This window comes from Apodemus sylvaticus, chromosome X (assembly GCF_947179515.1).
Source record: "Apodemus sylvaticus chromosome X, mApoSyl1.1, whole genome shotgun sequence".
NCBI lineage: Eukaryota > Metazoa > Chordata > Mammalia > Rodentia > Muridae > Apodemus > Apodemus sylvaticus.
The window spans coordinates 87,141,018-87,167,925 of NC_067495.1; the positions used below are offsets into that span (position 1 = coordinate 87,141,018).

A 26,908-nucleotide genomic window follows, 5' to 3' on the forward strand; every position below is an offset into this window, starting at 1 on the left:
ACAGTGTTACTTATATTATAAATAGTAGAATTTTAGCATAAAATGATAGTAAATTACAAAAAAAACCCAAACAAACAAAAAACCATAATGCTCAGAGAGGTGAATATTTAACATTATATAATTCAAGTATCATGCAAAAATACCACTGGCTTGATTTATATAAAGGAAAATTATAAGATTATAAGAAAATATGGTTTTACAAAACCATATTTCAAACACCAAGATACTGGCTGCTTTCCTTCTTTTGGCTAGAGCTAATGAATTTCTCCTGACGTCCGAACATGTCCTCATATAGGGACTTTGCTTTTCTGTCTCAACTCTGAAATTGATTGAAATTGATGTCTGTTCTTTATATCCTCAATGTCTCCTGCGTATACAACTCTCAATCAATTAGGCTTGCTTGAACACCAAGCAGAAGGATTAAATACAGGTTTATTGATAGTTTTTAATATAAATATGAAACTTTTTTTACTGGTCTTCGTTTATCATAATAATGAGCCTTCTCTTATGCTAAAAATTATTCTCAGTAGTTTAAAAATGAGAATCTTCTCTGCAGAGTAATGGCTTATAAGTAATCATTCAGTGACAGCAGACTCAAATATTTCATCCCTCTGCAGTTTTTTCAAGATTATCTCTGACTCTTTTGCCCAACTGAAATGCATTTTTTCTTATCAATGTTTATCATTACTTGAGTTGAAGGAAGTTTGTTTGACAGCTTACTGAGAAATAAATGATACAGGCTTATAATTGGCTGTGTAAAATAAATCCTATGAAAAGAAAGATTATACTCTTGACCATGTATAGAATAGGATGAAATGTTAGATTGTCCTTCCAGATGTGGCTTCCCATGAGTCCTTTAAACTTTGGAGTTGCTTCGGAATTATTTTCACAATGTGTTTTCACATCTTTTGTTGATAATCAGTGACATAAGATTCAGAGCTACAGCGAATGGAAGGGAATTCATTCATAGTACATCATGTTTAAAATGTCAGCATATAATGACACACCATACAATTTATTCATAATTCATGACCGCTGAACATAAACATTTCAGTTTGAGGGTTTGTCTGCATTATTATTATTTATTTATTTATTTATTTATTTAACAGTGAAGCAAGAACTTTACCAAATTAGAAATCTGAAATACGTTAAGCACCAGAGAACACAAGGACAGAATATCAGAGACAGTTTTAAACAGTTGCCACTGGTCAACTTATGGATTACTTGACTTTTAATTATATCCATTGTGCTTTATTGTTTTTTTTTCCTTTGGACTCTCATCTTTGAGAACCAATAAATACCCTGGAGCACAAGAACAATGCATATTACTGCTGTCTTACTATGCTAGCAGTGGTATTCTAGACTTAGTTATCAAAACTGTCATGAGTTTTGTTTCCTATAAGTTCTTACATTTATAAAGCAGGAAACACTTAAGTCAATAAACTATAAGCTTTAAAAGTAATAGAAAGTTCATATAAAGTTAAATTTTTATTTTTTTTAAATGAGCACAGCTCTTACTAATGTTGTTTAATTCCTATTGTGTTACTATGTATGTGGGCTTGTGCACATTAGTCAGTAGTCAGGTTTGTTTTAGATATCTTATTTCTTCAGTGATCAAGATACATAGTTACCAGGTCATTAATCCAAGAGGAAGCCCTTACCTTTACTGCAGCAACGTCATAGGAAGAGCAACCATATCAACCAACCAGACCCCCAGAGCTCCCAGGGACTAAATCACCAACCAAAGAGTGCATATGGAGGGAGCCATGGCTCTAGGTACATATATAGCAGATGATGGATGGTCAGGCATCAATGGGGGAGGAGGCCCTTAGTCCTGAGAAGGCTCAATACCTCAGTGTAGTGGAATGCCACTAAAGTGGGGAGGCAGGAGTGGCTGCGTGGGTAGGGGAACACCTTCATAGAGGCAGCGGGAGGGAGGATGGGATAGGGGTTTTCTGAAGGGGAAATTGGGATAACATTTGAAATGTAAATAAAGAACATATCCAATAAAAACAGATCAAATTGAAAATAAACACCACTTTTGAGTTTATTTTTCAGAGTTGTATTCCTATAAATGTTGGAAATAAATGACTGTGGCACCATGACTTTTTTCACCTATGATATGGTACTTTGAAATCAATGTCTTTCTGTGAAAGTAAATACTCTTTTCCTATTTCTGAGACATAGAGTACTTGCTTTCCTTATCAAATATAGTAGTGTTGCTGGGCAAATTAATGCCTAAAGTAGAAAGATACTTAATGAAAGGAGTTTTCCATCTCAGACTTTATGAATGCTTTCTATGGTGATAAACTAAACTGTTTCTAAATGATTACACATTTTGTAGAATTAGTGTAATCTATTGATGTTTCTTATTCTAGATATCCAAGTAATTGAAATGAGGCATGCCTGGCAGTGGAGTCATATATCTTGACTGCTTTTGAGGTTAAGGAAAGAAAATAGCAGGTTTAAGAATTGCCTGAGGTATGTACAGGAGGAATTGAAGGCCAGTTTGGGCAATTTAGGGAGCCCTTGACAGAAAATCAAAAGGAAAAAAAAGGTGGGGCGCTTATTATCTTATGACAGGCTGAGGCAATCGGATTGCCCAGGAGTTTTAAGCTAGCCTGAGCTAAATAGTGAGTTAAAGACAGGCTTATGAAGTGACACCTTGTCTCATGAAACAGAGTGGTGGTGAAGGGAAACAGGAAGAAAGAAAACGGAGAGGAAAGGCAGCAGAGGAATGGAAGGGGAGAGAGGGGAGAGAGAGAGAGAGAGAGAGAGAGAGAGAGAGAGAGAGAGAGAGAGAGAGAGAGAGACTGAGACTAACAGCTATTTGGATATGAGTTTAATTCAGTATACAAAAAAGACTAACAAAATTATATAGGAATGCATTTTGTATATTAAATAACATAAAAAGTCATTTTGTTAAAAGTTTTAAACAGAAGGAAAAAATGAAATTTTCTTCTTGCGAAATTCCTCCTCACAGAACAAGCTCTAAAATCAGTTTTTCTAAATAGGTCACTGTGAGAAATGTATGCAGTGACTAGTTGTGAGATTAATTTTCAGAGAAGCCAAATATAGCAGGTGTTAAGTGTGTTTATGTATGTCTTCAAATTGTAGTTATGAAAGGATGTGCTTCTTAGAAGATTTTGTCGTTGATGTTGTAGACTTGAAATTTAAAAATGAAAAAAAAAGCAAGTCTTAGATTAGTTCTCATTTCTCCTTCTTTGCTCTAAACTTTAGATTCTAAAGCATCTACTTGTGAGCTTATTAAATACTATTTTCAAAATTGAAATGTTCATTTATACTCATTGGTGTAAATGAATCTGCTAATATTTAAAAGTAAAACTTGTTTTCTCAAAATTTGCTTACATTTTTTTAGATTTAGCACATTTACAACACTATAGTTTAAGTTGTATAAAAGTCATTAAATTCTGAAATCTTTAGTTCATTAAATTCTTTAGTAAAGTGTGTTTTGTGAGTTCAGAATTGATTGGTATTCCTTGTCCATTCTGACTGTTTAAAAGTCATCTATTTTTGACATGTTGTCTTTGTTAAAACATTCTTACCACCTGTCTAAATATACACACCAGGTTTTTTATTCATCAAAAAAGTATTTAACTCAAAAAACTCAGTTAATATTGTTTCATAACTGTATTTGTGAAACAATTGTGCCTAAATAATAATGTGACAGTTGTTGGGCTGAGGAGTATAACTATTCGAAATAAAGAATTTTCTGCTTTTGAAAATTTTAAGGGCATTTCTTGATGAACCTACCATTTATTCAACGTGGTTATAAACATTTTTAGCACCAGAACACACAAGACGTGATGATTTATGGGACTAGCTGTAGGTCCTACTTGGTTCACCATGAAAACTGTTTTCATAGAGGATTTAAATGAACCCAGCTGGCTTACTATTCTGTGAATTGCTGTAGTCATTTTCTGAGTTTAATCTTATGACTGATTTTGTAATTCTCACAGTGGGGGAGAGTCTACAACATGAGCAGCATTTAGTGAATATAATTAGTAAGTTTGAAAACAAATGCCTTTTTATTCTATAAAAGCTCTGTTCAAAGGGGATTTAAACCCTGTTTGAAACTGTTGTTCAAAATAAAACATGGCTACTGTGACTGAATGTGACCAGTCATGTTACAAGCTGGTTTTCTGATCAAATGAAGCCTTCCCAATGAATGCATTGCACAACTTTCATAAGGAGAGCCAATGACAGAGGAAAAAAGTTTATAAAGTGATTGTTTATACAAAAGTAAAAGTCTGTGATTATTTTAGACACTTTAGGAATAATTTATGACCATTTAAATACTTTTTCCATGCTGGTAATTATAGCCATAATTATTGAACCTTTACTCTCTGTGGGACACAATGCTAGGAATTTTTCAGGGAAAATGAAAAATCAAACACATTTCCAATGTGTATTTTTATGAGCTGGTTGGTACATATAGAACATTGTAATATTAAGGCCAGACAGAAGGAACAATGTAGGGAGGGCCATATGGGGGGGAATCCTCCATACAGCAGCACACATGGAAAAATAATGTTAAAAACATAAAAACTAAAGTATGTTGCTCATAAATGCTGGGTAACTAACTACCAGGAAATAACGTGTTCTGTGAGATGACATCCAACACTATAAAACAACTGCATTATTGTGCAAAGGAAAGGGATAATACCAGTACAACATAGACTTTGCACCTTTCTCTTCAATTTGATTTTCCCTGAAATCTGTCATCAGGGCAAGCAAAGCCTTAATCTTCTTGTTGTCTTTCTCTATGTTATTTTGAATTCTTTACTTACATTATGGTATCTCAGAATACGTATTTTAAAATTATTTTCATGCATATGAATAGTTTGCCTACCTGTAAATGTTTGTACTACATGCCTGCTACCTTGAAAAGTCAGAAAAGTCCTTTGGAAAACCTGAAACAGACATTAAGGATAGCAGTGAACCACCATGTGGACACTTGAAATTAAATACAGTGAAAAGTTTTCCTCTTGCAAGAGTAGCAGATGAACTAAGCACTGAGCCAACTCTCCAGCCCCCTACACATTACTTTTTATTTTCCAGTATTTAAAATCGATTCTTAAGTTACTATGTCCCTTCAGCATTTAGTGTGTGCCCATTCTCATTAGCACCCCTTCTACAGTGATGAGGTTTATAGTAACACATTTAAGTCAAAGTATAACATGTATCCACTTCCTATTATCCTTTTTCTTTTTCTTTTTTTTTATTCGATATATTTTTTATTTACATTTCAAATGATTTCCTCTTTTCTAGCCCCCCACTCCCCGAAAGTCCCATAAGCCCCCTTTTTCCCCCTGTCCTCCCACCCACCCCTTCCCACTTCCCTGTTCTGGTTTTGCCCTATACTGCTTCACTGAGTCTTTCCAGAACAAGGGGCCACTCCTCCGTTCTTGTACCTCATTTGATGTGTGGATTATGTTTTGGGTATTCCAGTTTTCCAGGCTAATATCCACTTATTAGTGAGTGCATACCATGATTCACCTTTTGAGTCTGGGTTACCTCACTTAGTATGATGTTCTCTAGCTCCATCCATTTGTCTAAGAATTTCATGAATTCATTGTTTCTAATGGCTGAATAGTACTCCATTGTGTAGATCTACCACATTTTTTGCATCCACTCTTCTGTTGAGGGATACCTGGGTTCTTTCCAGAATCTGGCAATTATAAATAGGGCTGCTATGAACATAGTAGAACATATATCCTTATTACATGCTGGGGAATCCTCTGGGTATATGCCCAGGAGTGGTATAGCAGGATCCTCTGGAAGTGAGGTGCCCAGTTTTCAGACGAACCGCCAGACTGATTTCCAGAGTGGTTGTGCCAATTTGCAACCCCACCAGCAATGGAGGAGTGTTCCTCTTTCTCCACATCCTCGCCAACACCTGCTGTCTCCTGAATTTTTAATCTTAGCCATTCTGACTGGTGTAAGGTGAAATCTCAGGGTTGTTTTGATTTGCATTTCCCTGATGACTAGTGAAGTTGAGCATTTTTTAAGATGTTTCTCCGCCATCCAAAATTGTTCAGGTGAGAATTCTTTGTTTAACTCTGTACCCCATTTTTTAATAGGGTTATTTGGTTTTCTGGGGTCTAACTTTTTGAGTTCTTTGTATATATTCACTTCCTATTATCCTTTTTCTCCTCTACCTCTTAATTAAATGTCAGTATTTTAAAAAAAAATCCATAAAATTTAGCACTACTTTTTCGAAACAATAATATAAATGTATAACTAAAACTATTTTGTCTGGACTCAGTGTGAGAGGATGCCCTTTGTCCAGCTATGATCTGATGTACCAGGGTGCTTCAGTACCCATGGGGAGCCACCTTTCCTGTGAGGAAAAGGGAATGGAGGAATGGGGTACATGGTTTGAGGCTAGAACTAGGATGGGATGATGCTGGGAGAATCCAACTATTTTCTATTAAGCCAGATGTTAAAAAGTACCAAAACATTAAAAAAAAAAAAACTATATTTTGCTCATAACCCCTATTTCACTAATCAAGCACAAAACCAAGCACTGCTTCCCATAGTAAGAGACTTCTGTATCTTTTGTTTAGGTAAGTATGAATGAAACATTTTTATATTTAATTCTCATGGTGAAGGATCTGTGTTTGATGAAATAAATATAAATTATTTGGAGACTGACTGCTTAGAGAAAGGAATTTATTTTTCAGATTCAATGAAGTCTTTATCATGAACACTTTTTTCTTATCAGCTTGTTGTTGCAGTGACAAAATACCCAGTCTACACAACTTAGTAGAGGGAAGGATGGATTGGAACACACAGCTTCATGGCTTTGATGAGCATGTTGCTTTTGTTGTTTTAGGCTAGAACCAAGATAGAATATTATTGCTGGGGTACGTGGTGGAATAAAGCAGCCCACTTCGTGGCAGAAAGGAAGCAGAAAGAACTTAGATGGGAACAGACATAAGATATAACCCTTCATGTCATGTCCATCTCCTAATAACTTTTTATGGGGTTAATAGTTTCAGTTTCTATTCACCTGTCAAAGTGCTACCATATGTTAACCAATTCTATATTGCCTGAGCCTTTTAGGAGGGCATATCACATCCAAAAGATAAAAACGTTTTAAAATATAATATTGGTAAATCTATGCAAAGGAACATGGAAAAATATTATAAATCATTTAGAAAGAAGAGATGTGAAAGATAAAAATGGGTAGAATGTATACGTTTAAAGATTTGGTTTAGGATGACAAGAAGTTCTCATTAAGGATAGGGGGATATGTTATATATGCATGTGAATGTGTTTAGTGCCACTAAACTCTACTCTAAAATATTTAAAATGATAAATTTTGTGCACATTTCGTACAGTGTAGAAGAGGGTTCACAGCTGCATTTTTTGTAATAGGCTATCACTGATATAAGCAATGATTATTTCCAGAGGTACAAAAACAGAAAGTGATAAGGAAAATTCCCAAGAGAAGAATATACTTACTATTAAGTAAATTTGTACTGTAAAAATATATAGAAAATTGAAGATGAATGAATGATTAATTGAAGGAAGCTACTGACATCAATATACGCCAGCAACTCCTAAACAGCAATTCTCAGTGCAATTGATTTCGGTTTTCAGAGGTATATTGTTGACCACCTAAGTTACACATACTCATACTAATGGAAAGTCTCTGAGTCATTTACCTGTAATATTGCCTATGCTGTTTCTTAGTGATGTTAACATTCTTTGAGGCTATGTCCAGGGGAAAACACAACAAAGAACGAATTTCACTTACTCTCAAACTCCATATAGACAGGTTTAGGTAAAAATGCTCATTACAATAAAAGTTAAGTGCTTTTATTTTTGTACAGACCACACCTTATTGAGGAAGCTATTTAAAACCCAAGAGATGCTTATGCTTCTACACTATTTTTGTACCAATTTAAAAATGATTTGATTTTCTTAAAACTATTCTTAGAAGAATTTGGTAGCTTGATTAACTGAAAGCACTTCCAAGCAGTAGACCTGCTTTTGTATGTACAGCCATATTTCATTAATTCATTGTGGCCTTTCCTAAATGAACATAAATGGCTGTTGATTTGCCTCTGGTCCTGCCTTCAGACTAATGCATCTGGAGTGCATTCTCCTTGAATAAGTGGGGCTATGAGGAAAACTCTGAGAAGAAGAACATCGAGGGTAGGAGAGCAGAATTTGTCTTCTCTAAGCAACTAACAGCACAAATGCCCTGCTGGGCCTGAAGGTGGCAATTGAGATGAATCCTTATTACATTTAATGTTGTCATGGTTTCAAGTTTAAGCTCTGCTTTCACAGATTGCTACCATAAATTAAGTTAACAAGTGGAAAGCTCTTAAATTGCATGACTTTTTATACAATTGATATCATCTGTTCCCTTTTGTTGGAAGTGCCAGTATAATACAGAAATCAGAGTGTAAAAAAGGGACAATCAAGCCTACATAAAGAATTAGGACAACTTTTCCAGTATAAATTACATTTGGCTGAATTAGTGTCAACTGTGGTCATGTAACACCTTTAAAAAAACAAGTTTTGGTGACAGATTCAGAAATAAAGCCAGGAAAGCATGTGTTAGACCTGTCTGGTGGTAGTTGCAGAGCTAATGTCTTTATGGTAAATGCAATCCTTAAAATACATTATCTTTCTCAATGTTATTGCAGTGTGTGGGGTGTTGGAGAAAGCAATAATTTGCAAACAACCCTTGGCAGAGAGCACAGAAGTTAATTCTTTAAAAATAAAAGAAACTAACATTAGAATTCATGTGCCGTATCAAGACTGGCAAGCAGTACTAGTTGTTTTGAAATATGCAGTAGAGCATTCATGATTGCTTAAATATTAACTGTTCCATGAATATTTAAATATAATAGGGAGAAAGAAGCCATAATTAGGGATCATTTTACTAAAAGAAATAAAGTTGAATTATGTGATCCTGGTGATAGATTAAATGGTTTCATTTCAACAACTCAGCCAGACTCTGATGCAAAGAAGTATCATTTGTTCTTCAGGTTAATCCACCCAGTATAGGTGTGTATTGAGTGGGCCCTGTTGGTATGCGAGGGCTGTTTCCTTCACATAGAGTGAGTGGGCATCTATTTATTTATTAACACAGGACTTAAGTTCAATGAGTTCTTTGTTGCCACTTGTATAAATATAAGAGGAAGAGAGCAGACTAAAAGGGTGCCCTTCTAATGTAGTTTATTGGCATGGACCTCTGTCTCACATTTAAGTTTCAGCACCACTTCGATATTAGACCTCCTTAAAACATCTAAAAATGTTTCACTAGGGAGTATGTCTATGACTTTACCATTGCATTTCTTTTATTCTTTATGTGCAATTCATTTTTCTGTATGATCACCATATATTCTACAGCCATGTCTGCAAGACAAATTTCATGAAGTTAGCTAAGTAGATTCTCTATAACACTCTATAGTTACAGTGTAAAATTGCTTTGGGGCAGATGCTTAAAATCCACTGTTTTGTTCCTATGTAACAACACATTTGCACTATTTACTTTCCACCTGAAATTGGGATGCTGACTCTAGTAACACAGTATCAGCATATGGCTGCATCACTGAAGGTACTTTATCATTTTATTCTCGTTTGTTTTCCAGAAACACAGGGTGACTGCACTTTCTATAAGTATATGTCTGTTGTCTATGGCCTAAGTGTTAAGGCATTGTGCTCCTTAGAGAAAGCCTAATAGCCCTGAAATGTAAACTTGAGGAACATATAAACCCTCCAGTTATTTTCTGAGGACAACTTTGACACCCAATTTTCCACAACTTAAAATTCGATTCTCTGATTTAAGATTTTACTTAAACTCAATACACTAGACTTCATATGATGTGGGAGTATAATTTTAGTAAACTTTTAAGGAAAAATTGCAGATGATTTATACGTCTAAAGAGCAATATATCTGAATCCTTCACAGCATGGCACACACTGATAGATTGTTGTGTTCTTGTACCAGTAAGTGGTAAGTTGTAATAGAGATCAGTGTCAATTTCTGTGAACTAATCAAGAACAGTTAGATTTATCCTTTATTAGCCACAAATTGCTAGATAATTCTCTAATTTTAAATTGACACCAAGCTTTGTAAACACATCAAACATAATACTCATTATTTTAAAATTGGAAGATTTTGTAGGTAAACTGTAGATAATTGCCTGAATATCTCTTGACCTGGAATTTTTATCATTGTAGCTCTCAAACTTTGGAATACATCATAATTGCCAGGCAGAATTCATCAGAATTGCCACATACCTTTTTTTTTCTGATATAGCAAGACACACTCTTGAGTATCTAATTTAATTGTTGTGAATTTTTAACTACTGCTCAGATGAGGCCATTGCTCTTGATCAAGGGGTCTCTATTTTATAATGTATCCTATACCTGTGAATTATTTTCCTGGTTTGTTTTTAAAGTACTGAGAATTGAACCCAGCACTGTGTAAGCCACCTGATAATCTGTATTCCCAGCATAGGACCTATGGATTCTTGATTGTCTATTTTTATTTCTTTTAATTCCTATTCTCCTCAGGCCTAATTATGCTGAACTTATTCAGAATGATAATTATAATAACTTTTGCCACTAGCCTCACCATTTTCCAGCTGCTGGTGCTACTGTACCCTCTATTATCCAGCTATTATCCACAGTCAATATTTTGAATAAATTATCCTTACACATTACCTCCTCTTCCTGACTATTCAGTCCACTTAATTTTATATCCTTGGCAGTATTCTGAAACAATACTTGAAGGTCACCAAAGATTTCTCTAATCATTGAATTAGCCTTAATTATCTTTGGCTTGTCTGCAGCATTTATTCATTGAACAGTCCAGGAAGAAAAACCTGATCTGATCATATAAGGAGGTCACAATCTGGTGGGTGATACTGAGAATATAAACAAAATTATGTGTTGTGAAATAAATGGTACAACTACAATATATATAAATCACTGTGAAAAAACAAGAGTGATATTTATTAATCACACTCAGTGAAGTTGGAAAGACTCATTTTTATTAATGAACTTGCTTCCTGCATAATGGTTCCCCTTCCCAAATACCTTCTTCATAACCAATAGCCCATTATTAAATCCAGTAAATATTAAATCTCAATATGTATAAGTGAACAGGGTATGCTCTGACACCTGTCTTTATTAAGTGTGTGAACTCTGCTTATATTTTCTGTGTTGTTTGTTGCCCTGGATAGGGTTTCATTGCTGTGAGGAGACACCATGACCAAGACAACTTATGAGGATAACATTTAATTGGGTCTGGCTTAAAGGTTCAGAGGTTCAGTCTATTATCATCATGGCAGGATCATGGCAACATGCAGGCAGACATAGTGTTAGAGGAGCTGACAGATCTGTATCTTTTTCCAAAGGCAAACAGGAGCAGCCTGGCTTCCAGGAAGCCAGGAAGTATGTTTCTTCAAGCCCACCTCAACAGTGAGACATTTCCTCCAACATGGAAACACCTACTCCAACAAGGCCTACTCCTAACAGTGCCACTTGTTGGGCACATTCATACCACCAATTCCCTGGGTTGTTTTGAAGATTTTAAAAAGTGCCTGTGAATTCACATGGATAACACTAAAGCAGAGAGAATGTTCATATCCTCTTCCTCAGAGACTGTTTACACATTGCTACCCTTTTCATTCTAAACTTAGCTTACTCTGAAGTTATCATTTTCTGACAAGCTACATATTATTTTTATGTGCACAATTTAAAACATGTGGGGTCTGACTTTTCCTATTTTCACTTCCAGGAAGTGAATAGTGAACAAGCCTGTTGCTCATTGACAAAAATACATATTTTTCACAATGACTCAAATTCATCCAGTTTTCCTCTGTGTCTGACAACTCTTTATAATTGCATCCGTTCTTTGCATTTGCCACAGACTTACTCAACATATTTTCACTTTTCTATGCAATTTCATATTTTCCACTAAATTTTATTTAGTTCTATATTTTATAAAGAGATAAACAGCCAGGCAGTAGTAGCGCACACCTTTAATCCCAGCCCTTGGGAAGCAGAGGCATGTGAATTTCTTAGTTTGAGGCCACCCTGGTCTACAAAGTGAGTTATAGGACAGCCAGGGCTACACAGAGAAACCCTGTCTCAAAAACAAAAACAAAAACAAAAACAAACCAACAACAACAGAAAGAGATAAAGAGAATTAGTCCTAGAAGAAGGTATTGCTATGCCAAGGTTATTTTGTATTTATGTACTATTTATGAATGTTATTAAAGATTAAAGAAACAGAATTCATTTAATTTCAGTTAGTAACCTTTATATAACAATATAATTAAAACTACTGTATATTTGGTTGAGAGTTGAACAGCTCTCAGTTATTTCAATGATTCACTCTTATTTTTATTGATATTCACTAAATCACGTTAGCAAAATAATATAAAATTTTAAACTTTTCAAACTACTTCTATTTGATGAAAGTACTATTTTGCTTTTTTTATTTGGAAATATGCACATAGTAGGGGATTATGGAGTAGTCCCCCTCCATGACAGCTCATAAAAAGATGTCAGATATTTTTCTTGAGTTCTTGCTCACTATAGGTTGAAAAAGAAATAAGCTGAAATGCTGACAAAAGACACTTTGCTTCTGGCTAGAACAAGCCTTGAAATGCTTAGTGTAATTGTCTCTGAGACTTAGGCTACATCTAGCTTGGCTACCTCCTTGTTTAGTTGAGATTCATATACATTTTTAATATAATTTTAAGAAACTAGGTTTCAATGGAAAATAATTTTGTATCTTATTAAACTAACCCAACTATTTTGATGTGATTTTATATATATTCAAATTAAATTACCTTTCTTTTTTTAGGCAGGATTTCTCTGTGTGTGACAGGCTGTCCTGGAACTGTCTATAGAAGTGGCTGGCCTCGAACTCAGAAATCCACCTGCCTCTGCCTCCCAAGTGCTGGGATTAAAGGCATGTGGCACCACCGCCCAGCTAGATTACCTTTTTTTTAAAGATGGATATATCTAGCTTTTCTACTTACAAGAGCAAATTAGTAGATAAATATTAGTATTGATGAAAGTGTTTTCTATTGTCTTCTACTGAAAATGAATGCTATATGGTCTGAGAAAAAAGAGACTATGGCTAGTATATGAATGATATAGAGTAATTAATTATACATACACAATATAAAGTACTGCATTACACTTACTGAAATAATTTGCAGTATATTTAAATATTACTCAGTTTTGAAGAAACGATCAAATTGTTATGCATAAAGAAAAAGATTTAAAAACCACCTATTGGTCATCATTTCCTGACTATTTGAGACTCTGTGGGGGATCTCAAAATAAATATTGTTATATAGACTATAAACAGTTTGTTTCCCACTCCAACTGGATAGATTTCTCACACTGACAATGCAGGTGCTTCACCATATTTGTTCATGCTTTGAAGGGAATGTTATTGTTCTAAATATATATGCTATCTAGAAGCCCTATTGATTTAATTAGAAATAATAACATTTTTGCTTAACCAACATGTTATCCTTTTTTTAATAGATTCAATCATAGACCATGGTAAATTGCATAACCATGGTACATTGCCTATTGTTAGTGGCACTGATAGTGAATAAATATGAAAACACATTTCAGGGCTGGAAAATGGTTCAGTGATTAAACTGCTTGGTGATCACATAAGGGGCTCTCATTTAGACTCTTAAGAACCACATAAAACAAAACAAACATAAATAAAAATGGCATAGTTGAACATGTCTAACTCCTATTGATTGGAGGCAGAGGCAGGCCTAGTGCTTGCTGACTACCCAGTCTAGCTGGAATAGAGAGCTTCATGTTTAATGAGAGACCCTGTCTCAAAAAATAACATGGGGAATAATAGAAGACAAGAGACATTGCTCCATATTCTTAACACGTTTGCACAGTCAAGTGCACCCTCACACATATGCTTATACCTGCAAACAAGAGATAACTACATAGAAAAGATCTGTAAATTCACCAATATATGAATGCAGGATAAAGCTCAAATTTTTAATGTAAAATGCTATAAAGCACAAGACAAGGAAAATGAAATCTGCATAAAATTGCTGTAGGAAAATACCACTTTTCTGGTTTTATTTGCATTATTAGCTATGTATATATTTTTTATTCGATATATTTTTATTTACATTTCAAATGATTTCCCCTTTTCTGGTCCCCCACTTCCCGAAAGTCACATAGGCCCCCTTCCCTCCCCCTGTTCCTCCATCTACCCCTTCCTGCTTCCCTGTTCTGATTTTGCCCTATACTGCTTCACTGAGTCTTTCCAGAACAAGGGACCACTCCTTCGTTCTTCTTGTACCTCATTTGATGTGTGGATTATGTTTTGGGTATTCCAGTTTTCTAGGTTAATATCCACTTATTGGTGAGTGCATACCATGATTGATCTTTTGAGACTGGGTTACCTCACTTAGTATGATGTTCTCCAGCTCCAACCATTTGCCTAAGAATTTCATGAATTCATTGTTTCTAATGGCTGAATAGTACTCCATTGTGTAGATATACCACATTTTTTGCATCCACTCTTCTGTTGAGGGACATCTGGGTTCTTTCCAGCTTCTGGCAATTATAAATAGGGCTGCTATGAACATAGTGGAACATGTATCCTTATTACATGCTGGATAATCCTCTGGGTATATGCCCAGGAGAGGTATAGCAGGGTCCTCAGGAAGTGTCATGCCCAGTTTTCTGAGGAACCTCCAGACTGATTTCCAGAGTGGTTGTACCATCTTACAGCCCCACCAGCAGTGGAGGAGTGTTCCTCTTTCTCCACATCTTCGCCAACACCTGCTGTCTCCTGAGTTTTTAATCTTAGCCATTCTGGGTATGTATATTTTTTAACAACTGCCAAATACTTACATAATTTGGCATCTTGAAGAGTGTGGAAGAGTTTGCTGTTATTTTTCTCTTCTTTGTTGTTATATATTTGTCTTCACAGACTTTAAAAAAAATCAATTTCCTTACTACTACAAAGGGAATTTTCCTGCAATTTACCTCCTTATTTGGGGATATCAGATGTTAAATTGTAAGGGATTTTTTTAAATGTCCCACATGCTGTAAAAATGATGCATTCTGTGAGCATATAACACAGTAATCCCAGCTAAACAGTTCTCTTTGGGGAACCGAGCCTCCCATTGATTCCTCAATAGCTGCTAGCTTTACTTAAGATAAACTGCCCTTGAGGTTCCTGTTGCTTTTTGTTCTTACAGCTTGTCCTTGGATTGTAGGATTCAACCTTGTCATGCTAAAAGGTGTTTGGTGAATGAGCATGATTTCAACATTTTAAATATTTTCAGTTTATGGAATTCTGTATCCGTAGAAATACTTCAAGATATAATGATGACCACTGGAACATTATTACTCCTATGGACATTTGTTTATCTGGAGCCTTAAGACTTATGTTCTTTATATTTGTTCACATCATGAGGATGTAAAAGACCAATACAAAGTTTAACAGAGAACATATATGATATGATCCTTACTTAGTAAATGCTGGCTTTTTTAGTATCCTCTGCAGCCTTTCCTAAACCTGTTTTTGAAGAATACATATTTATTCTAAACAGAAAATCCTTAAAGCTAAAAACTTCAAATCAATATGAACATCAGGGGATGAACCCATCAAGTAAGGATTATAGAATTAAAACATCTAATAAACTGAAAATAGTGATACTTTGTATAATATCTGTGCATTGTTTCTATGTAAATCTCTGATTTCATCTGAAACTGAATCTAGCATAAGAAATATAAATATGAAAACATTAGAGACATCTAAATAGTTCTGGCCTATACTTTAAAGATTTGTATTACTCTATTAATGCCATCGTTTTTCTTCTAGTGTCTCTCAAAAAAATGTTAAGCAAATAACTGTTAGATTCCATCATGTTTCCATGTCTTTGTAGTATGATTTTCATTTATCATTCTGTATGAAACAACTTTGTGATTTTTTTCTTAAGGACCATGCAAATAAAGGAATCTAAAGCATGATAGCTAGAAATAAACTTAATCTCACAAATGAATGGAGTTTTAAGAATACATTTTTATACTAATGCAAAGACCAGAATGTTGTTAACATCAACACATATTAACGGGTACTATTAATATAAATACTTAAATGAGTGTTCATGTCTAGTGAAAAAGAAAGTTCATTTTGCTGTAATGATTCAGAAATTTTTTGAAAATATAAATTAAGGTTTAATTTGGCACTTTTATTAGTGTTATTTCTCTTTTATAAAATATTGAGTGTAAGATCCTCAGCTATGTAACTAGTTGCCATTAAGAAGTCATTGCCAACTTAATAGTAAAAAAAAAGTAAGAGTGAGCTTCATCATGATCTTTATTCATTCATCATTTGTTTCACTTGTTTGAGAAAAATATCTATTTATGTTGTTTTTAAAAAATCTTGTTGTTTTTCCAGATCAAAGACACAAAATCAGCAGATCAAAAATCAACCCTTTTGCATTTTCTTGCTGAAATCTGTGATGAGCAATACCAGGATATCCTGAAATTTCCTGAAGAGCTGGAGCATGTAGAAAGCGCAAGCAAAGGTAATCGATTAGCAGCTGGCTTGAGTCTATTCTTAGCTTTCGTGCTTTTGTTTAAATAATAAGATTTAAAAGGAAGCTATTAGCATTATTAATCATAAAAGTTCTGTGGTGGTATAAGGAACGTAGAAAGGTAGTTTTGATTGGCTTATATTTGAATACACTGTACATTTAAATAACCTGTCCTTTTTTTCTTACCTCTACTATGTTACTGAAGGGATGATACCTCTAATCAAATAATATGTTCTTAAAATTGAGAGGAGATGAAATATATGCTGAATGAGATTGTTCTCAAAATGATTCTAAGACTTTCCTCCTTGAGTATGTTTGAAAGATACTCTTCTAGAACTTAGATAAAGAAGAAATGACTATGGAATGGGTAAATTATGATGAAGATTTCCTAGCATGGTACAGGGCTTGCTTTCCAGAGACAACTCAACAGGTGCAAGGGAATAGTTGATGATGAGACTGTAGGAGTGTGGTAAGCTTATCAGAAATATTCAAGGCATACTCCGGTCTCACTTCATTTTGTACTATATTAACAAATTAAGATAGAAGTGAAACAATGCTTGTAAGATTTCCAGGCAGTGTAAATCTCCTTGTCAATATTGTCCACAGTTCACAAGGGATTAGATTCACAAGAGGAGGATGTATCAAGAAAAATATTTTACTGCAGGTGATACAGTATGCTGCAAAGTTTATTTTCTCTCTAAGAAAAGAAAACTATTTGCTGTTGTGAGTGATGATTAAAGGAAATTATAATGCTATTACTTATTGGTTTCAGAACATTGAGCTAGTAGTTTAGATACCCAAGTTTTTTATCCTAATCTAGAAAATGACAAAATTTAAGAACAGTAAGATTAAATAAATAAATTAGCATATAGAAAACATATACCCTATGCTCCAACATGTAATAAGGACACATGGTCCACTATGTTTATAGCAGCCTTATATTTATAATAGCCAGAAGCTGGAAAGAATCCAAATGTCCATCAACAGAGGAATGGATACAGAAAATGAGGTACATTTACACAATGGAGTACTATTCAGCTATTAAATGATATATACATGATATTCTCAGGCAAATGGATGGAACTGGAAAATATCATCCTTAGTGAGGTAACCTAATCACAAAAGAACACACATGTTATACATTCACTGCTAAGTAGATATTAGCTCAGAAGCTCTGAATACCCAAGATACAATTCACAGACCACATGAAGTTCAAGAAGAAAGAAGACCAAAGTGTGGGTGCTTTGGTCCTTCTTAGAAGGGAGGAACAAAATACCCACAGGAGGAGATTAAGAGACAAAGTTTGGAGCAGAGACTCAAGGAAAAGTCATTTAGAGACTCTCCCACCTATCCTTCCCATATACAGTTACCAAACTCAGACACTATTGTGGATGCCAACAAGCGCTTACTGAGAGGAACCTGATATAGCTGTCTCCTGAGAGGCTCTGCCAGAGCTTGACAAATACAGAGGTGGATGCTCTAAGCCAGCCATTGGACTGAGCGCAGGGTCCCCAATGGAGAAGCTAGAGAAAGGACCCAAGGAGCTGAAGGAGCTTGCAGTGTCATAGGAGGAAGAACAATATGAGCCACCCAGTACCCCCAGAGCTCCCAGGAACTAAACCACCAACCAAGGAATACACATGGAGGGACCCATGTCTCCAGCTGAATATGTAGCAGAGGATGGCCTTGTAGTTCATCAATGGGAGGCAAGGCCCTTGGTCCTGTGAAGGCTCAATGATCCAGTGTAGGGGAATGCTGGGATAGGGAGGCAGGAGTTGAGTTGTTGAGCAAGGGGGAGGGGTAATAGGATAGGGAGTTTTTGGAGAGGAAAGGAGGAAAGGGGATAATATTTGAAATGTAAATAAAGAAGATATCTAATAAAATATTTTAAATGCATATAGGAAAATACTTGCCACATTGTAAATTCACTGCTACGGTTGTTAGAAACGATAGTTTTCATAGCTTTAAAGACTGACACACCAATAAGAACTTTGCATTGGTTTGATTGTTATATTTGAAGAGAATAATCTTATATATCTTAGAGTTCTTCACAGTTCAGCTAAGTATATATTCTACTCAGCTTTGTTTCTTTAATATATCTGAGCTTTTTCATAAATCCCTTCATATTTTTCTTTAACAGTATCACAAACTTCTTTCTCGCTGTCTGTTTCAACAGCCAAATGTATCTATTGTGTTTTGATTGCTTGCTTTGTGTATTGATCCAACCGGTGTAGTCACAGGGCTGTTGCTAAATACCCTTTTCCTATCTCATTGTTTGGCTGCAGCAATCCCCCATTCTCCACTTGTTTTTGACTGCCTTTTCTTTCCTGTGAAATTCAAAGAGTTCTCAACTCAAAAACTTCTTAAGCACACCCTGCCTGCTTGCAGCCACTTTCATTTCCTCCTAGTTCTCATTTCAGTGTACCCAGACAGATATTCTCTTGAGCCATTTTTATTCCTTTATAATAATCCTGTCTGTGTGTACAATTTCCTTCCGCATCCCCTGCCTGAAAATCTCACCTGCCTTGTCCTCTAAGACAACTGACTATCATTTGTCAAAACACTGTTCAAAATCCATTTCCTTTCTTTCTAATGTCTTTTTACCAAAGACTCTGGAGAAAAGACTTTGAAGTTTAGCCTCTACAGGAAGAAAAGCAATGGTGGAAGGTCAAACTATTTATGTCTTATTTATAGTTAAATGCTTTTCTTTAATATTTGAGTCTAATTTATCTTTTCTTTCTTAATATAAATTTCAGGGTCATTTGAGTCAGATTTTGTCACCTTCAGCATTATGTATAATATACTATATGTATAATACTCACATTCTACCAGTGGAAAGAAAAAAGACAGATCAACACTCTATATAATTAATTTGCTTTTGAAAATAAATCACCTACTTTTGAATTATTATCCTTCCCCCTAAAAAAAAAAAACACCCATAAAATCTTTTTTTAAAAATTGGATGTACAAGGAAAACACAATATCAAGTTAATAACTGTATTACATTGGATATCTAATGAACAAATGTGTCTTCATGTTTATTAGAATTCCTATATACAGTTTATGATAAAAGGGTATTTTCTGCCAATATGGCATCAACAGGTCTATTCTTTTCCAATATGAAAAGCATAGAACTCAAAATTACTGGTAAAGGGGGAAAGTGCCATCACCTTGAGTCGAACTGTAAACAAAGAGTTATGTAGAATCTAGGGAGAATTTTGTTTATATAATTATCTTTATTTTTCATAAAGATCAGCTTATAATTATGCATTTTTTGGAGACACACGCCTTTGGTATCAACTTAGCATATTTTCCTAGAGCTTTGTAACTCACAGATATTGAAGAAACACATCATTTTTACATTAAAACAGATATATATTACAGAGTATAATGCAAAAACCACATGAATTTTTAAAATAAAACAGATGACTTCAAAGAAATTTCACACTTGAAGCAGATCCCTAGGGGTGCATGTTCAATCTTTGCTTCCATTAGGGGTACTTTTGTGGGAGAAGTTTATGAAGCATTGCCTGGAGATTTCGAAAGTTGTTTTATTTTTATTTGAATTTGTTTAGTTATTTAGTTAGCTATTTTTGCTGGGACAGGAGAGGGAAACAAGTGGAGTGAGAAAGTGCACTGTTTTCTTCTGTACAGGAATTCTTGTAAATCTGAAGTTCAGAAGCAAATAGTATTATATAGCCTTTTTTATTACCAGTGACATTAATAAATAATACTGTTTGAGTTATTTTATTCTGGTGTAAACTTCATTAGTTACTGACATACCAGCATGTTCCAAGGAAAAAAGTATTGTAGCTATACAAATTTTGATATCTTCAAACAATTAAAAAGGACCCCTTATAAAATACAATTACCTTTTTCCTAATTTTTTTTATTTTTAACTATTGTACATATGTTATGCAGTAGCAAGTTTTATGTGAACTTGACAAAAGCCAGACTTTAAGAAGGAAAGTTTAATTGAGAAACTGCCACCACTAGATTGCCTGTGGCAAGCCTGTAGTGGATTTTCTTGGTTGATTACTGGTGGGAGACAGCCCTGCTAATTTTAAGTTGTGCCACCTCTGGTCTTAGGTGTTATAAGAACTTAGGCCAAACAAGCCAGTAAGCAACAATCCAACCTCCAGAATCCTGCCTTCAGTTTCAGCCCTGATTTCATTTATTGATGAACTAGAAGATTATTTTGGTTATGGTATTTTATCACAGGAATAGATCCCTAAGACATGTGAATATGTTTACATATTATATATGTGTGTGTGTGTGTGTGTGTGTGTGTGTGTGTGTGTGTGTGTGTATAAAGTATTAATAATTTACTAGGTGCATTTGGTTACTTCTTTATTCACTTTCCTCTCCATAACCATCACGTTAATTTTTAGCTCTGAGAATTTTTATAGTTTGATTTAAAACCTTTACTGTTTTATAGGTTAGCTCCAGGGATTAAACCAAAAGGGTTAGTAAAGTTTAATTAAAACTATTCTGTTCAATATAGGAAAATTATATTAATATATTTGAAGGCACTATTAATCCTAAGATTTTTCCATAAATCCCAAATGGGTTTCACTTCAGTTAAATTAGTGCCATCTTACAATATAAAAGCCAGTTATGTTTTCCATGAACAATGTTAAATTCTTATGAATTAATTTATGTTTTTCAGTCAGCTCTGCATTTTGATATCTGTCTTGTTTCTATGTTCTGTTGTTAACTAACTTTGAATTCTTTTCAGAATTAATAGTGCTGAAACTTCACAATAAAAGAAATAAAAACATAGAGAATAAAAGTTGAAGTTAAAAGGAAAACATTTTAAGAAACAGCGAGTAGTAAAAGCTAAATATTTGAATGTAAGTGTTGGAGGAAAGAGAAAAAAATCCAGGACTTTAGAGTCAGTAGAAGCATTAGGGATCACCTAATCCAGGCTAAATGCAACCCAGAGTGGTGTCATCATTATGCACATCAAATGAGAGTACATACAGCGTTATCATTTTATACTGGAAGAGACTGGGCCTCCTAATAATAAACAACTTGACCATATTCTCACAGCTGTGTGGAAGGCTATTCATATTTCAGCTATATTTTCATAATTGATATGTACATAGAGATATTAGAAAATATGCCGAAAGTAAATGCTAAGCAACTAAAATTCCTACTATAATTCTAAATGCGTCTTCCTCTGTGTGGTTGTTTACAGATTGTCTTGCTCAAATTTAACACAATTAGCCTTTTCTTTATTGGTATCAGAAACAGGATTTGAATTTTATTGATAATAATGCACTTTCCACATTTAGATTTTATGAAATTGTGTACTTTCCGAACTGATTATTAGACTCTCAGACTAATTCCTGATTGTCCTCAGTCTCGGTTCACACAACAACATAGACACATCTAAGTCCTCACTAATAATTTTTTAAGTTACACAATTGATATTTTAATGTAGTATGTGTTTATCAAAATAAGATATTATATAGTTGGTTACTATTCACCATAAAGAAAGCTAAGCAAAAATAAGACACAGTGGCTTAAGAATATTTCCTACTCTGTTGATTACTTCTTTCAATGAAAGAGTTAAAAGTGACAAAAATTGGATTAATGAGAGAAGCTCAACTTTTTCAGACCACCAAACAAAAGAGGCTTATGAGGAGCATTAAGGACTGTCTCTCAGGGCCAGTAGCAGCAGCAGATGGTTGCAGTGTACTATGCAACTAACTGAAACAGCATCTATCATTCTAAAGGCTGAAAAATTACTTCCATATTTTCTACTGTTAAATGCATAGAAGAATATATGAGTTTTGGAAATAAAATTATGTTTTTAGAACACGTATTTTACCCATAAAGGGTGCTCACAGGGTTGGAGATGTGAGAAAATATTAATCTGTACAATTTCTGAAACAGATTTAATCTTTGAGTTATATTCTTTTTAATGTACAGAGTCATATTATAACAATATGGAAATTATGTAGTATGTGGCATGTGTGTATGTGTGTGTGTATGTGTGTGTGTGTGTGTGTGTGTATGCGTGTGTTCATGTAGAAGTGAAAGTCATAGGACAAATTTTAGGAGTTGGTTTATTCCATCCAATGGGTGGTGAAGAAGTTGAAACTCTTCAACAGCAGTAGGCTTGGTGGTAAGGTGGTCAATGAGCCATCCTGCTGATAGCATAGTAGAATGATTTGAATATAATTAAAAGTTAGTGTTTGTGGCAGTTTGACTATGCTTGACTCAGGGAGTGGAACTGCTACGCATGGCCTGCGGAATAGTTGCAGCCTTGCTAGAAGAAGTGTTTCACTGTGTAGGCAGGCTCTAAGGGCTCCTGGTGCTCAAGATGTAGAACTTCCAGTTCCATGTCTGCTTGAAATCTTCCCAGCTTGCTGCCATGATAATGGACTGAACCTCTGAATGGAAAACAGACCCATTAAATCTTTTCTTTATAAGACTTGCATTGGTCATAGTGTCTCTTCACAGCAGTGAAACCCAAACTAAGATATATATTAGATAAAACTGAGTATATATAATACTATATAATTTTAATAAACATTAAAATGTTTGATTATTTGCATATCTTATTTTGGAATATTGTGAATTTTATAGAAACAATACCTGCTAGTTTAAACAAGCTAGTTTTCATCAATTTTACTTATTTTTAATGAAGTTAATTGTTGGTCTTTAATAACAAACTTCTTTTGTTGAGATAACAGAAATGCCAAGAGGTTGCCTGAAATTCCAGTTCTAAGACTGAATTGCAAGCTCAAACCCATTTTTGGCTGCATCTTTAAGTGTGGTGGAAACATTTACAGTGATATTTAGCTTCATTAAGTACCTAATATATTGGTGTTAACCATACATTATTTAGATTTGAATATTTTGTACAATATACTTAATTGTTGTTTGTTATGTCATTTATATAATTTAATTTTGAAATACTGGGAGTCAGGCCCAGAACCACATATATGCAGGTCATTAGTGACTCCAAGGCCTCTAACAAATTTTTCTTATTTGTGTATGTGGTTTAATTGTCAGGGTACCACAACTTTTTTTTTTTGTTAGAGCACATTAGCCTTTATATAATGGAGGGTTTGTCAGCTGGAAAATTATACCATTTTCACTGTGTCTATGTCAGATCCTCGAACCATGCTTTTTTTTCCAAACTGAAATGTTACATCCATTTCCCAGGTATTTTGTGCTCTGTGTAACTTTTTCCTCTCACATTTCTATAGAAAGGTTTCTGTTCTGATTTTCAGTAGTTTTTTACTTCCCAAATGGATGATAAAACCTATTCAAACATCTTCATTTGGTGCAGGATTTCCATTTGTGTAGCTGTATCACAAAATAATACATTCTCAATGATGTTTGATATCTTTAGGCTTATTTTTTATCATGGCAGTATTGACATTAGCAGATTTACCTCCATGAATGCTTATTTAGCTTCAGCTGAATCCAGCTGCTATCTTTAAACTAAACTCACTGTGGGCCTTTACAGTTACTCACATTTCTTAAGACATGTCTGCAGATATTTAAGGAGTTAATAAAAAAGTTTTCACAAATATCCTCATAAAGTAGCTAAGATGAAGTAATCATTGTACTGGTTATGCTTGGGGTGCTTTTTGTGACTGACAAGGAATATGGTAGGGCATCTGCCAATAATGGTCATATTGGACTTCTTGATCTAGAGGCTGTGCTAGTACTTGGTATATGAAAATTCTTTAACCAGGTCACATACATCTTGATATAGTTAAACTTCAGCAAAGTATGTAAAAATAATAATTCATGATTTAAAATATGTCATGGCTTAGGAAAAGTGAGACACAGAGTACATTTTAATTCAAAAGATCCTTTTATTTCTATGCATGCTTCATAAAAACATCACATGTGTTGTATAAATATGAGTAAGCAATTGTTTTCAAAGTTCATCTGACATTATTGTTAATAATTGATGCTTTTCAGCAAGTTATATGTCACTTAAGGATTTTATCAAAGCAACTTTAATCTGAAAGTTATGTTTATGCTTTCTTTATTTAGTAAAAGAACAAAATCCATCAACCATATTCTATACAAGTAATGATCAAGGAGGTCTTTACTCCAGTTGTTATCAATATGATGCTAATGAATCTTAACATGCTTTATCTCACAGTGAATGAAAATTCCTACAAAGAAACTTTTGCTTCTGATATTTTTCCACAATAAATGTGTCTTTACTTTAATTTCTGAAAATAAGATGTTGATTACCAATGGTCAGTTTAATCTCATTTTTGAATTCCAAGTACTTTCTTAAAAGTCAGCTATCCATGCATCAGTTATCCTCACTTACATGGCTCTTAAACGAACACAAAATATTGGAACATATTTCATACAACAGATTAAACAATTGCTCTTAAGTCATATTGTCAATGTGGAAGGAGAAGGTAGGCACAGAAATAAGAACAGAAATGTAGAAATAGGAACCATTCCTGCCTCAGGAGTCATAGCATAAAATGAGATACAGTGTGCTCCTAATTGGCTATTATGTGTACCACTATGGAAAATAACAAAACTCTGATCATCATCTTGGATATCATTGCTGTGATTTCATCACATGACTTTAGTCATTTGGTGCTCTAATGTGTTATAAGTAATGATGGGCCAATCACATGGAAACAGAGGGATAGCTATTTCAAGTACATACCAGAAGCACAGCAGAGTTATCCAAAAAGTTGCTTGCATTCTTTACTTTTGGCACATTTAAAATTAGCTATAACACAGGATTAAATTATAAAACCTATCACTTTTGCTTTGATTTCCTCCTGAATTTTGAGGTGTTCAAATTGATGATACATGCTTAGTAAACAGCAAATATAAACTCTTGGTTAGCAAATTTTGCATGATTCTAATTCCTTAGTACTCTTCCATGTACAACAGGAAGAAAGGAGTTGTCAATTTGATCTGTAGACCCATTGAGAGTACTTGTGTGAAATATCAGTTCTCTTTTGGAAGCTAATAGCTCTGTAAAAAAATAATGCCGGTATAGCCATATGTAAAAGAAACCTGCTAAAATGCTGTGTCCAGGGATAAGATATATGACATATATAAATTGTATTTGACCTTTGTCATCAAACTACTTGTGTGATAATAGTTTGTCAACTTAACTTTTCAATACATGTTTTCTCATTTGTACACATTTTCAAAGTTGTAAAATACAGATTGTAGTGTATGTTCCCTGTAGTGTTTATGATATTCAATGTCTAAGTGCCTTAAGCAAAAGGTGTTATACACATGTAATGACTTATTTAGTTAAGCTTATATGTACATATTTATTTCAGTTGGTTTTAAAATAGATTTTTGTTAAATTTGTTCATATTCATTTTAAAAATGAAAATTAATTACTGGGGTTGTATCTCAGTGGTGGAAACATGACTGCCTATAACAAATAATATTTGAATAAATAAAGTAATAAATATTTCTGAAATATTGTATGATGCCATTAACTTGTATTTTCATTACACATTCTCATACTCTTTGCATTTGGGTGCTTTTTCTAGTAGTAATATTTTATATCTATATAGATATAGATATATAGATATACATATACATATATACAGATATACTCTTAATATTTATATCTTATTTGTGTGTATATATATATATATATTTGTGCATTGATGAATGTGTTTGTACCCCATGTAGGCAGAAACCCACAGAGACTAGAGGGCATCAAATTCTATTATGCTGGACTGGATTTGTAGAAGCTGTGAGCCACCTGATCTGATTGTTACCTAAACTGTGAACTAACCCCATGTCCTCAGCAAGAGCAATAGGCTCTCTTAAACCCTGAGCCATCTCTACAGAACCAACGTCCCTCTTATTTTGGATGGCATCTCTAATCTTTAATAAAAGAATCCTTGGTCTGCAATCAAAAATTGCAATACCTCATAACATTCTAGTATCTGTGTTTTAACATGCATAGATATGGAAGAACATTTAAAAAATGAAAACAAAACAAAAGAACTGGATACTCTACATAATTGATAAGAAAAATTTAAGGGACACCTAAAGATATAGATTAAAATATCATAAAATAAGTAATAGAATGATAAAAATGATATTCTTTGGTGTACACTTTTAGATGAGTGTCTGCTAATTACATCCTTATCACAAAATTAAAGGTAATAGTTTTCTTTACTGTTGCTTCACTTAATTGTGCATTTTCTGATGTCTCTGAAAATGCTTCTAGGGGATTGGTTTTATTTTACTTATTTGCTTACTCCTATTTATTTCTTTATTTTGCATCCCAACTGAAGTACCCCCACCCCCACCCCATC

The 26,908-nt window shown here is 34.2% G+C and overlaps 1 protein-coding gene across 3 annotated transcripts in view; it reads left to right on the forward strand.

The window, feature by feature from the left end:
• Diaph2 (diaphanous related formin 2) overlaps positions 1–26,908 on the forward strand; it is a 714,153-nt gene that overhangs the window by 350,441 nt on the left and 336,804 nt on the right. For all 3 annotated transcript variants that reach the window (XM_052170671.1, XM_052170672.1, XM_052170673.1), the window contains one exon: positions 16,469–16,598. In XM_052170671.1, coding sequence (XP_052026631.1) covers positions 16,469–16,598 — 130 coding nt within the window. The remainder of the gene's footprint in view (positions 1–16,468; positions 16,599–26,908) is intronic.